Raw genomic sequence first — 13,360 nt, 5'->3', positions numbered from 1 at the left:
GCTGCTTCACTTCCGATCCAGCTCTCTGCTATGGCCTGGGAAAGCAGTGGAAGACGGCCCAAGTCCTTGGGCCCCTGCACCCGTGTGGGAAATCCAGAGGAAGCTCCTTGTTCCTGCCATTGGATTGGCGCAGCTCCTGCCTTTGCGGCCAACTGGAGAGTGAACCAGCAGGTTGAAGACCTCTCTGTCTGCCTCTCCTTCTCTCTCTGTGTAACTCTGACTTACAAATAAATAAATAAATCTTTAAAAAAAAGAGTGAGGTGTTGCCTTCCTATCAAGGGCCTCTCAAGCTGCATCACAGTGTGGTAGAGAAATAGAAAGGGAGCCAGCTGGCTGCAGCAGAGGCCAAGCATACAGCGTATCCTTTTGTTAAAATAAGCTTCTTTGGTAAGAATTAACTCAGTCCTGCATGAACCACCTCAGTCTTTTTGGAGGACAGTGACTCTATGATCTAGTGACCATTTACTAGGTCAGTGTCTTAAAAGATTCTACCACCTCAACACTGTGACATCGGGGACCAAACTTCTAGCACATGAAGTTTTTTTTTTTTTTTTTTTTTTTTTTAAGATGTATTTATTTATTTGAAAGGCAGAGTTGGAGAGAGAGGGAGAGACAGAAATGTACCATCTGCTGGGTCACTCCCCAAATGGCCACAACAGCTGGAGCTGGGTGGATCTGAAGCCAGGAGCTGGAGCTTCTGGGTTTCCCACGTGAGTGCATGGGCCCAAGCACTTGGGCCATCTTCCCCTGCTTTCCTAGGTGCATTAGCAGGCAGCTGGATTGGAGATGAAGCAGCTGGGACTCATAGGATGCAAGCTCCACCAGAGGTAGAGCCACAGGAACTTTAAGGGGACACATCCAAACCATAGCATCGTCTTTGAATTCGGTATTCTGCCTTCTGGACACACTGAGATGGAGTGTTAGTCCTCATAACTTCTGGAGACCCTGCCCCCATGACTTTTGCTGGGTTTAGCCTGGCTCATGCTGTAGCTCTCACAGTTTGGTATGAGTGCCTCTGATTCTTCAAGGCTTGTACTGCACTCTGCCAGTTCTGGAATCATAGGGTTTGCTCTGCTCTCATGTCAACATCTGTATCAGACATCTGTGCTAGGGAGGATTCTGTAGCAACCCAGACGCCACAGCTCTGTTTTGCATTGCCTGTGGCTTGGTGGGTAAAGCTGCCACCTGCCATGCCGGCATCCCATATGGACAGGGGTTGAGTCCAGGCTGCTCCACTTCCAATCCAGCTCTCTGCTGTGGCCTAGAAGAACCTCCTTGCTCCTAGCTTCGGATCAACTCAGCTCTGGCTGTTGCAGCCATCTCGGGAGTGAATCACTGGATGGAAGATCTTTTTGCCCCTCCGCTCTGCCTCTCTGTAACTCTGCCTTTCAAACAAATAAATCTTCTAAAAAATCCTTTGAAATCTAGACTGGAGAAACTATGCCTCTGCAACTCATACTCAGAGGTGGCACTATGTGGATGCCATCAAGGTTTACCATTTGTCCCTCAAGAACAGTAACCTGAGGTGCACTTGGGCACCCTTGAGCTACAGCTAGGGCAACCAAGGAGTGCTACTGGGAAATGCTTTGGGCAGAGACTTGAGGCAGTCCTGGGCAGTGAGTGCTGAAGTCCTGTGGTAACCCTGTGCTCATCCCTTGAAAGGATTCTTTTTTTTTTTTTTTTTTTTTTTGACAGGCATAGTGAGAGAGAGAGAGAGAGACTTAAAGGTCTTCCTTTTTCTGTTGGTTCACTCCCCAAGTGGCCGCTACAGCTGGCGCATTGTGGCCGGCGCGCTGCGCCGATCCAAAGCCAGTAGCCAGGTGCTTCCTCCTGGTCTCCCATGTGGGTGCAGGGCCCAAGGACCTGGGCCATCCTCCACTGCACTCCCTGGCCATAGCAGAGAGCTGGACTGGATGAGGAGCAACTGGGACAGAATCTGGTGCCCCAACCGGGACTAGAACCCGGGGTGCCGGTGCTGCAGGTGGAGGATTAGCCTAGTGAGCCGTGGCGCCGGCCTGAAAGGATTCTTGCCTCAAGATCCTGACATTCTGGGGCAATGATGGAAATGGCAGCCCTGAAGATACCTGAAAAGGTACCATTGTTCCATTGTCTATCTGTTATTCTCTTTATCAAACACCCTTGGCTGTACTTTGATAATTCTCTCCTAGACACACCTCTGTAGTCTTTTTTTTTTTTTTTTTTTTAAGATTTTTTAATTTATTTGAAAGAGTTGCACAAAGAGAAGGAAGCAGAAAGAGAGAGAGGTCTTCCATCCATTGGTTCACTCCCCAAATGGCTGCAGTGGCCAGAGCTGGGCCAATCCAAAGCCAGGAGCTTCTTCTGGGTGTCCCAAGCAGGTGCAGGGACCCAAGGACTTGGGTCATTTTCCACTGCTGTCCCATGCCATAACAGAGAGCTGGATCAGAAGTAGAGCAGCCGGGACTCAAACCGGTGCCCATATGGGATGCCGGCACCGCAGACGGCAGCTTTACCCACTATACCACAGTGCTGGCCCCCCTCTTTAGTCTTTACAAAAGACTAGTCAGGCTGAGAATTTTTCAAATCTTTAAATTCTGTGGGTGCTGTGGTTTGGCAGGCTGCCCACAGTGCCAGTATCCTATATGGGTGTCGGTTCAATTTCCGTCTGATCCACTTTTGATCCAGCTCTCTGCTATGGCCTGGACCTCTGCACCTGCAAGGGAGACCAGGAAGAAGTTCCACGCTCCTGGATTCAGATCGGCTCAGCTCTGGTTGTTACACCATTTTGGGAGAGAACGAGCTGTTGGAAGACCAACCCCCCTTTCTGTGCTTCTGTAACTCTGCCTTTGAAATAAATAAGTCTTAAAAAAATTCTGCCTCCCTTTTTTATTATAAGTTTCATTTTCTGTTTTTTTTTTTTTTTTCTTTAAAGATTTATTTATTTGAATAATTGGAGAGAGAGGGAGAGAGTTCTTTCATCCACTGGTTCACTGCCCAGATGGTTGCAACAGCTGGATCTGGGCCAGACTGAAGCCAGGAGCCTAGGAGCTTTCAACTGGGTCTTGCACATGGGCATGGGAGCCCAAATACTTGGGCAGCTTCCCCTGCTTCTCCTAGGCCATTAATGGGCAGCTGGGTTGAAAGTGGAGCAGCCAGGATGTGACTGATCCTCTTCACCACAATGGCAGCCCCTAAATATCATTTTTAATTCATTCTTCTCATAAAGAGAATCCATGCAACAACTTCAAATCTTAGAGATTTCCACCAAATATGCTAGTTCATTTATGAGAAGTTCTGTCACCACAGAACACTAAGACAGACACAGTTGAGTAAGTTTATTGTCACTTTATTTTTTTAAAGATTTATTTATTTGAGAGGTCGAGTTATAGACAGAGGAAGAGAGAGAGAGAGAGAGAGGTCTTCCATCCACTGGTTCACTCCCCAGATGGCTGCTAACGGCTGGAGCTGTGCTGATCCAAAGCCAGGAGGCGGGAGCTTCTTCTGGGTCTCCCATGTGGGTGCAGGAACCCAAGCGCTTGGGCCATCTTCTACTGCTTTCCCAGGCCATAGCAGAGAGCTGGATTGGAAGTGGAGCAAGGCAGCAGCTTTACCCACTAAGCCATGGCGCTGGTCCCCATTGTCACTTTTATAACAGTGATGTCCTCTCTGCTAGTTTCTAATACATGTTTCTCATTTTTGCCTAAGACTTCATCAGAACAGCCTTTACTATACATTTGTACCAACATTTTGACCCCCACCACTTAAATAATCTCTGAGAAAGTCTGTGACTTTTCTCTATAGCTATTTTCTTCTGAGTTCTCAGCAGGATTGCTTTTTAGGGTCTGGCCTCTACTCGTTTTTCAGTCCAAAGCTGCTTCCACATTTTTAGGTATTTGTTATGACAATACGCCACTTAGTGGTACCAGTTTCTTATCTTTATAAAGAACAGAATTTATTTCGCACAACTGGAAGAGTAAGAAATTTATGATCAAGGCATTTGTAGATTTTTTGTGGGGATAGAGAACCCTGGATTACAGTTTGCCGAGCAACATAGCCCCAGCTAGCTTTAGTCCAGGTTCTCGTCTTTCCATGTGTAAGAATACAACTGGGAGATGCAGATAGAGGTGAATAAAAAAGCAGGATTTATTGAAAGGTAGATTGATAGTACACACTTAAAACACGAGTGCAGGGAACCTCATAAGGGAGAATTTCCTCTACCCAGGCTGGAGTCTTTTTTATAGGATGGGCATTAGCAGTCTTTAGTTCCTTGTCCCTCACTGATTCTCTGCCTAGCCCTTATCAGGTTCCTTGTTTGAGGAGAGCCGCGCTCTGCTTCATGATGGTGCGTTTTGGCTTACCTATTAAGTAAAGTAATACGCTGACCATTAGTAGTTAAATTCTAATATGTTTACTAAACATTCTGTTGCATTGGTTTGTATAAAATATAAAGAAAAGAGAAAATTGGGTTTGAAATGAAAGGTAAAAAACATTTGGAATAATAAACATTTGAGACAAAAAGCTTTGGAAGTAAAAATGCTGTTACACGAAATTTTGAGTCTGGAGTTGTAGTGATTGATCTGTTTTATTAGCAGAAGAATAAAGAGTGGATGCCATAAGGGTTTTGGTGGAATAGAGGGACTTCTCTCCTCTATTGGATATTATTGTATCATTATTCTCAAAATAATTACTAGAAAAGTCAAAAGAGAAAAGATTAAACCTCTTCCTTTCAATCAACTAAGTAACCCCAGATTAACATTTTGGCATATTTCTTCAGTCTTATTTTCTGTGTGTATATATCTGGAATCCCACATCGTTATCATAGTATAAATAAAATGTAGGGGCGCCGGATTCTGTCCCGGTTGCCCTTCTTCCAGGCCAGCTCTCTGCTGTGGCCAGGGAGTGCAGTGGAGGACGGCCCAAGTACTTGGGCCCTGACCCCATGGGAGACCAGGATGGCTCCTGCCATCGGATCAGCGCGGTGCGCCAGCTGCAGCGTGCCGGCCGTGGCGGCCATTGGAGGGTGAACCAAGGGCAAAGGAAGACCTTTCTGTCTCTCTCTCTTTCGCTGTCCACTCTGCCTGTCAAAATAAATAAATAAATAAATAAAAATAAATAAATAAAATGTATTTCTTTTTCACATTTTAAATTGTTATTATACTTAAAATGAATAAAAATAAAAATAGCTCCTGTTTTCTCTCTCCTGTACTCCTATACATCTGACAACAAATGTGTGGATTTTTCCTCCCCTATCACCTAGGTGTCCTCCAATTCAGTTATGACACTACTTGGAGTTAGTATGAACCTCTTAGGTTAAGGGCTCAGTATCAAAAGATTGCCCCCAACTTTAGATGCTAGTTGCAAATAATGGGTCCCCAGGTTATAACACATTTCTCTGCCTTGCTGTATATTGGTGGTTCCCATGATTCCCTCTTCAGGTTTGGTAATTTACAAGATAGACCATAGAACTAGGGAAGCAAGTTTACTGGTTTATTATAAGGGAGGATGAATAACCAGAAGAAGAGGTAGGTAAACTGTAGTCTCCATGAGTCCTGAGCATAGGAACTTCTGTCCCTTGGAGTTGGATGTGCCGCTCTTTGTTTTTGGATGTATTTATCACGCACCACAAGCCTGGCCTCCTAGGTCAGGGGTTTTTATGGAGTCTTTTAGGTATGATTGATTATTAACTTAATCTCCAGCCCTTCTCCACTACCTGGAAGACAAGTGGGCTCAATGTTCCAAGTCTGTAATCATGGCATGGTTTTCTGGTGACCATTCCTTATCTAGAAACTCACCAAGAATCACTTCAGTAGAACAGAAACTGCTTCTATTACCCATGAAATTCCTAGAAATTTAGGAGGAGGCCTGTATCAGGCATGGCGTCAAAGACCAAGTATTAGAACAAAAATTGCTCCTGGTATCCTATCACTTAGGAAGTTACAGGGGTTTTAGGGGACCTTTGCTAGGAGCTTGAGTCAAAAATAAACTACATAGTTCTTTCACATCGCAGACACTATTAATCTCATCCTTAGTTCCTACCATGTTTTATCATGGAAAAATTAAACTTCCATAACAGTAGAGGGTAGTATGATCCTCTGTTACCCAGATATCAACAGTGCTCTCAGTTTTTGTTTTTCTTTGTTGAAATATTTTATTTTAGAGGCAGAATTATAGAGAGACAGACTCAGCTGGTTCACTCTCCGGATAGCCACATTGTGGGGGGGGGCCGTGACAGGCCAAAGACAGGAGCCAGGAGCTTCATCCAGGTCTTCCTTGTGGGTGCCGGGGCCCAAGGACTCCGGTCATTCTCAACTGCTTTGCCAAGTAGATTAGCAGAGAGCTGAATCAAAAGGGGAGCAGCTGGGACCTGAACTGGTGCCCATACGGGACGCCGCTGTTGCAGGCGATGATTTAACCCTCATACAATACCGGCCCCTTGTTAGAATATGTTAAACAATTCTAGATATTAATTGCTAAGATCTTTAGTTCTTTCATAATAGTTCCTCAACCAGTATATTGGAAGTTACTTATTCTGTTGTTGGACATTTCACATTGTTTTTGATTTCTTATTAAATGAATACTTTTAATTTTTATGCATATATCAACCTGTATAAATTTGTCTAATAAAATTTGTATAAAAGTTGTATATAAATATTCAGGGCTTTGGATTATTTTCTTTACCCACATGTGGAGTTGTAATCACTAATTTAAGATATAAGTTATTAAACAATAATGTTTCTGTAGTTATAAAATTAGTACATTTTCATTGTGAATATTTTGGGAAATAAAACTCAATGAAGAGCATAAAATTACCTCAGATTGTTTTCCAGGGATACCCTGCATCCTTTTGTGAGCATTTTTCCAAGCTTGCTTCTTTGTAGGGAGGTATAGGGTCTTCTCAGTGGCTTTGCTCAGTGAAGGGCAGAGCTACAGCTCAGCTTCTAGGTGAGGGATAAGGCTCTGTACTTAGCCAACAGTACTCAACCATCCCAGTACTCAGTAGCATCTGAAACAAATTGTCCAATACTTTGTTGACAAGAGTACAAGCCCTACTAGCTTTATAAACCTATATTATCCTGTCCAGAAAGTAGTAGACAGCTGTCAGTGTTCCTGGACTCTGTCTCCTTGTTACTGCTGCAGAATTTTCCTCCCCAAATTATGAGTTAGAATGAGACTTCTGGTCTCTGTCAAAAAGGGTCTTGTGAGAACCAATCTAGAGAAGTTCACCTCTGTTTAACATAGAATGATTCACAGGAGAAATTGCAGTGGTTTATATTCTCCTGTTCCTTTGTTGAAGAGAACTGGATTGAAAGCTAGAAATGCAAGAGTGGATTCTTTTGTATTGTGCTTGGTGGCTATTAGCTGATTAATACAAAATAAATTACTATTTCTGTGGGTAGAAATTGTCAACTTTAACATGGTTTAATTTTTAGAACTTAGCCAATTTTATTTGAATTCTTTTAATTATGAACTGGTAAATAAAAGTGTTCAGGGATTTGAGATGTTAAACTTATTAAGAATACAAAAATTTGTGTTTTGTCCTTTTGAATAATTTTAAATACTTGGATTTTTTTCTTCTCTTTCAGTTCCTGGAATGGATGGAAGTGCTTTAACTGATTCAAGTATCACAGATTCCTATTTCAGCACCAGCTTTATTGGAGTCAATGGATTTGGAAGCCCTGTAGAAACAAAATATCCCTTGATGCAGGTATCCTTAGTATGAATTTATATTGCACGACACACTGAAGTTTATTCTGGGGCTGCAGATTATCTGGAGTCCTCGTTTATTCCTAAATTTGTTGAGTGGGAGGTGAGAGTTTAGGTGATGAGGTGTGTGAAGTATAGGTAAGCCATTTCCTATAGAGTTAGAATCAGTGGGAGGCTGTAGGTATTGTGGTTTGGAAGATGAGCCTGGGGTGTGTAGTGGGAAGATAAAGACTTGTTCCACTCTTTGTATTTTGTATGTATATTTTGGTAGTAGTTAACAATTTTAAATTTTATTTCTTTTAATTAGTAGAGTTGGTGGGGAGAAAGAGAAAATGAGAATGAGAACAAAAACATCCTTCTGCTGGTAAAAGGCCCAAGCCCAGAGCCAGGAACTGAGCTCTTACCTACTGCCTCTTGGGCTCTACATTACTAGGAAGCTGGAATAGGGAATCTAAGTCAGGACTTGAACCCAGGCACTCCCATATGGGATGTGTGTATATTAACTGGTATCTCAGATATGGAATGCCTGCCCCTTAATGTGATTTTGGAGTAGATAATACATGTATGTGTTATGAAAGGTCTGAATTACAAATCAGTCTCTACTACCAGATCATCACCCATTCTTTTAACCTTAGAGGCAGCTACCATTGCTAGTTAACCAATTTCCTATGTGTCCTTAAGAATATTCTTTATATTTAGAGGCATCTTGCTAGCTTTATTTTATTTAATGTTTATAGTGTTAAATTTATTTTATTACTTCTTAAAAAGATTTATGTATATTTTTATTTGAAAGGTAGAGTTACAGAGAGTGAGAATCAAATCTTCCATCTGCTGGTTCACTCTCTGGATGGCCACAGTGGCTACGGCTGTGCCAGGCTGCAGCCAGGAGCCAGGAGCTCCTTCTGAGTCTCCCACATGGGTGTAGGGGCCCAGATGCTTGGGCTGTCCTCTACTGCTTTCCCAGGCACAGTAGAGAGATGTTTCTTTCAGGAAAGAAACATCTATGACATGAACCAGTGCCCATATGGGATGCTGGCATCACAGATGGCGGCTTTACCTGCTACGCCACAACGCCGGCCCCTAAAGTGTTAAATTTAAAGCCATGGTACTTGAGAGATCTTGTATGTTAAAGATGTCTTTGAATTTTTTTTTACCCATTTTATTTTTACCTATTTGCTTTTTCTTTGTTTATCTGCATGTAATATTGAGGATTTTTTTGTTCACATTTTTGTAGATTGATGTGGCAAGAATTTGAAAAATTAGAAAATTTCTAGTGTTACTAATTGGAAAATTGGCATATACCAACAGTGAAGGCAGTGTATTGTCTTTTTTTTAATGATTTATTTATTTACTCGAAAGAGTTACACAGAGAAGGAGAGGCAGAGAGAGAGAGAGGTCTTCCATCTGCTGGTTATTATTTTTTTTTTTCCGTCTTTTTTTTTTTTTTTTTTTTTTTGACAGGCAGAGTGGACAGTGAGAGAGAGAGACAGAGAGAAAGGTCTTCCTTTGCCCTTGGTTCACCCTCCAATGGCCGCCGCTGCAGCCGGCGCACCGCGCTGATCCGATGGCAGGAGCCAGGAGCCAGGTGCTTTTCCTGGTCTCCCATGGGGTGCAGGGCCCAAGCACCTGGGCCATCCTCCACTGCACTCCCTGGCCACAGCAGAGAGCTGGCCTGGAAGAGGGGCAACCGGGACAGAATCCGGCGCCCCAACCGGGACTAGAACCCGGTGTGCCGGCGCCGCTAGGCGGAGGATTAGCCTAGTGAGCCGCGGTGCCGGCCCTGCTGGTTATTATTATTGGTTATTATTCCTAGCTGGCTGCAATGGCTGAAGCTGCACTGATCTGAAGGCAGGAGCCAGGAAGTTCCTCTGGGTAGTCCCACGTGGGTAGCAGGGCCCATGGACTTGGGCCATCTTCTACTGCTTTCCAAGGTCATAGCAGAGAGCTGGATCGGAAGTGGAGCATCCAGGATTCGAACTGGCGTCCATATGGGATACCGGCACTGCAGGCAGTGGCTTTACCCTCTGTGCCACAGTGCTGGCACCATACTGTCTTGTCTTGCCACTGCAATGCACCACAAGTCAGCCTATTCATAATTACAGTAGGCCTTTTAAACACAAGAGGGTTTAATTTTTTTTTATTGACAGGCAGAGTGGACAGTGAGAGAGACAGAGAGAAAGATCTTCCTTTGCCATTGGTTCAAGAGGGTTTAATTTTTACATTTCAAGTTGGACTGATTTTAAGAATCTATAGGATGCCAGTTTTTTTTTTTTTTTTTTTTTTTAAGATTTGTTTATTTGAGAGTCAGAGTTACACAGAGAAGCAGAGGCAGAGAGAGGTCTTCCATCTGCTGCTTCACTCCCCAATTGGCTGCAACGGCTGGAGCTGTGCCGATCCGAAGCCAGGAGCTTCCTCTGGGTCTCCCATATGGGTGCAGGGGCCCAAGGACTTGGGCCATCTTCTGCTTTCCCAGGCCATAGCAGAGAGCTGGATCGGAGGGAGAGTACCTGGGACTGGAACTGGTGCCCATGTAGGATGCCGGCGTTTCAGGCCAGGGTGTTAACCCGCTGCACCATAGTGCCATCCCCAGCCAGTGCTTTTTTTGAATGATTTTAACCTTTCATAATCAACCTTCCTTCCTTCTCCCCCCCTCCCTCCCATGCTGTTCCATTCTGTTCCTCTTTCTCTAAAACAGAGTGACACGGATAGAAAGAGAGAGAGAGAAAGAGAGAGAGAGACAGAGAGAGAGAGACAGAGAGAGAGAGACAGAGAGAGAGACAGAGAGACAGGCAGAGATATCTTGCATTCACTAGTTACTCCCCAAATGCCTGCAGCAGTAAGGGTTTGGCAAGGCTGAAGCCAGGAGCCATGAACTCCATCTGGGTCTCTCATATGGGTGGCAGGAACACAGTGTTTTGGGCTATCTTGGTATGTTAGCAAAGAGTTTGGTTTGGAAGCAGAGGCAAGTGGAAATTGATCCCAGCACTCCACTGCGATGTGGGTGTTCCAAGTGGTGCCTTAGCTCACTGTACCACAAGCTCTGCCTCTGATTTTAACTTTTATTCTTTTATTTATTTTTTTGTTTTTAAAAGATTTATTTATTTGAAATTCAGAGTTACAGAAAGAGAGGAGAGGCAGAGATATCTTCCATCTACCGGTTCACTATCCAAAAGGCCTCAATGGCTGGAGCTGGGCCAATCTGAAGCCAGGACCTTGGAGCTTCTTGCGGGTCTTCCACACAGGTGCAGGGGCCCAAGTACTTGGGCCTGCTTCCACTGCTTTCTCAGGCCATAGGAGAGAGCTGGATTGCAAGTGGAGTAGCCAGGACTTGAACCGGCACCCATATGGGATGCTGGCACTGCAGGCGGCGGCTTTACTCATTACTCCACACTGCCGCCCCTACTTAACTTTTATTTTTGTGAAAGCTAAATTTTCACGTAGATAGAATCCTAAGAGTAATTTGTACTGTAAGCAAATAAGTAAATATGCATATCCATATACAGAAATGGTTGATTTTTAAATGAACAGTTTATACCTTTATTTGAACTGTTGTGATTTCAGGTACAGTTTTCTTATGTACACACACACACACACACAAATCGCCTCAAGAACTTAACTCTAATTCCTTTCTTCTAATTATACATAAATTGATAAATAAATTGAATGTATAGGCTGACATTGTGGCATATTGGGTAAAACAGCTGCCTGCATCACTGGCACCCCATGTATGTGCCAGCTCCCTACTAATGTGTTTGGGAAAGCAGCAGAAGAATGGCCAGAGTGCCTGGCCCCTTGCACCTGTGTGGTAACCTGGACGAAGCTCTTGGCTCCTGGCTTCAGCCTGACACAGCTCCGGCCTTTGCAGCCATTTAGGGTGTGAACCAGTGGATAGAAGTGTGTGTGTGTGTGTGTGTGTGTGTCCTTGTCCGTCCCACTGTGACTCTTCTTCCAAATAAATAAATTTTAAAAATAAAAAGGAAATGCAAGTTCAGGATTGTAGAATTCAACCTGTAGTTGGGATTTCTTAATTTCTACTTCCAAAGGCATTGAGTTAGATGTTATATATGAGACAAAGATTTGTGGGCATTGGATGAGGGACCTTCCAGGATGGAGAGGCCATTAGAGACTATGGAGTGAGTCAAGAAAGCATGGAACTTATTTAGAGAAAAGAAAATAGCCTAATTTTATAAGCTCCATAAGGTGTTATACAAATACAAATTGAATGAAGATAATATCTAATACAAATAATGGGATAATACAAATTGAATGAAGATATTAGAGCGTTTATTGATTATACATAATCACTTTATATCCTCTTGCATGGATATTGGAATTTATATTCTTTGGATAAGCAAAATGGTTATTTGTTTTACCCAAGCTAATAAGTTATGGAAGAACAGTTCCAGTTAGATCTGTAACTTTGGCTTTAGATACCTAGCTAGTGAGTAAAATTTTCATTTCATGCATTGTAGGAGTCTTTGGAAGTTTCTGCAGATAGTTGTAATACAAACAGCAGTATTTATCAGAAGATAAGTTTTTGTCAGTAATGGGTGGGTGGAGGGTAAGAAACATTGGTGGTCAGTTTTAATTTGTTGAATACTTTTAATTCTGTATTCTTCAGTGATAATGTGTATACATATTTTATTTTTCAGAGAATGACTAATAGTAGCAGCTCCCCAAGCCTTCTAAATGACAGTGCCAAGCCATATACAGGCCATGGTAAGACCCTGGTTCCTTTTGCGTGTGTGTGTGTGTGTGTGTGTGTGTACACACTTACTCTGGAATCGATATGCTCATTGTAGAAATTTTGAAAAATTGTGAATAAGCTTAAAAAAGAGTATATAATCTATTATCACCCTGCTCAGAGATAACTATTAAAACTTAGATACCTTACTTTTTGTGTATATTAATATATACTTAATAATTAGAATCATATAAATATATCTTTAAATGTTTTCTTCATCACTATAAACTCAATTCCATTGTTATTTTCATAGTTCATTTAACTACTTTCTTTAAACTGTTATATTCCAGTGTACTATGTGAACCTTTTGAGTTGTTAACCTATTGAATTACATGTTAACTATGTTTAACTATGTAACTATTGAGTTACATCTTAACTACTATGTGAACCTATCGAGTTAGTAACCTATGGAGTTGCATCTCAAGAAATGGAATTATTACTTCAGATTATGAATATTTTTAAGACTTGATTCAGAATTTTGAGGTATTTTGCTATATTTAAAAATATTAAAGGATAATTTTTAAAATACTTGTAACAGTTGAGTGTCAGTATAGTGATATGTTAGAATAAGAGCCTGTGTGTTTACTGCTTCTTGTTATAGCTGTTTTGTGGTAGTATATCAAATTTCCATCATTAGGAAATTTGAACATTTTAATATTAAGTAAAATTGTTAGAAAATAAGTTGTAGCATTATATAGATTTAGTATTTCCTTGGAATTCAAATGCCGATTTCAAAATGCTATCAGATGTAGCATAAAGGATTAATAATGTCCTATTTACAGGTGCCTTCAATGTATAAATTATATAAAAATATTTTGTTTCCTGCTTTTTTAGTTTCTTCTGATTTAATTTTAAATTCATGCTAATTCTAATGAAGGGCTAGATTATGACAGTCTAGGACTAGGGAGAAGGTAGAAAAATTTAATAATAGTT

General features: G+C 42.1%; 1 protein-coding gene across 6 annotated transcripts in view; it reads left to right on the top strand.

Moving 5' to 3' along the window:
• PAN3 (poly(A) specific ribonuclease subunit PAN3) overlaps window positions 1-13,360 on the top strand; it is a 153,698-nt gene that overhangs the window by 19,977 nt on the left and 120,361 nt on the right. For all 6 annotated transcript variants that reach the window (XM_051834118.2, XM_008275215.4, XM_051834122.2 and 3 more), the window contains exons 2-3: window positions 7,563-7,684; window positions 12,336-12,402. In XM_051834118.2, coding sequence (XP_051690078.1) covers window positions 7,563-7,684; window positions 12,336-12,402 — 189 coding nt within the window. The remainder of the gene's footprint in view (window positions 1-7,562; window positions 7,685-12,335; window positions 12,403-13,360) is intronic.

The sequence above is a fragment of the Oryctolagus cuniculus genome, chromosome 9, assembly GCF_964237555.1.
Source record: "Oryctolagus cuniculus chromosome 9, mOryCun1.1, whole genome shotgun sequence".
Lineage (NCBI taxonomy): Eukaryota > Metazoa > Chordata > Mammalia > Lagomorpha > Leporidae > Oryctolagus > Oryctolagus cuniculus.
This window is presented reverse-complemented; position numbering and strand designations above follow the sequence as displayed.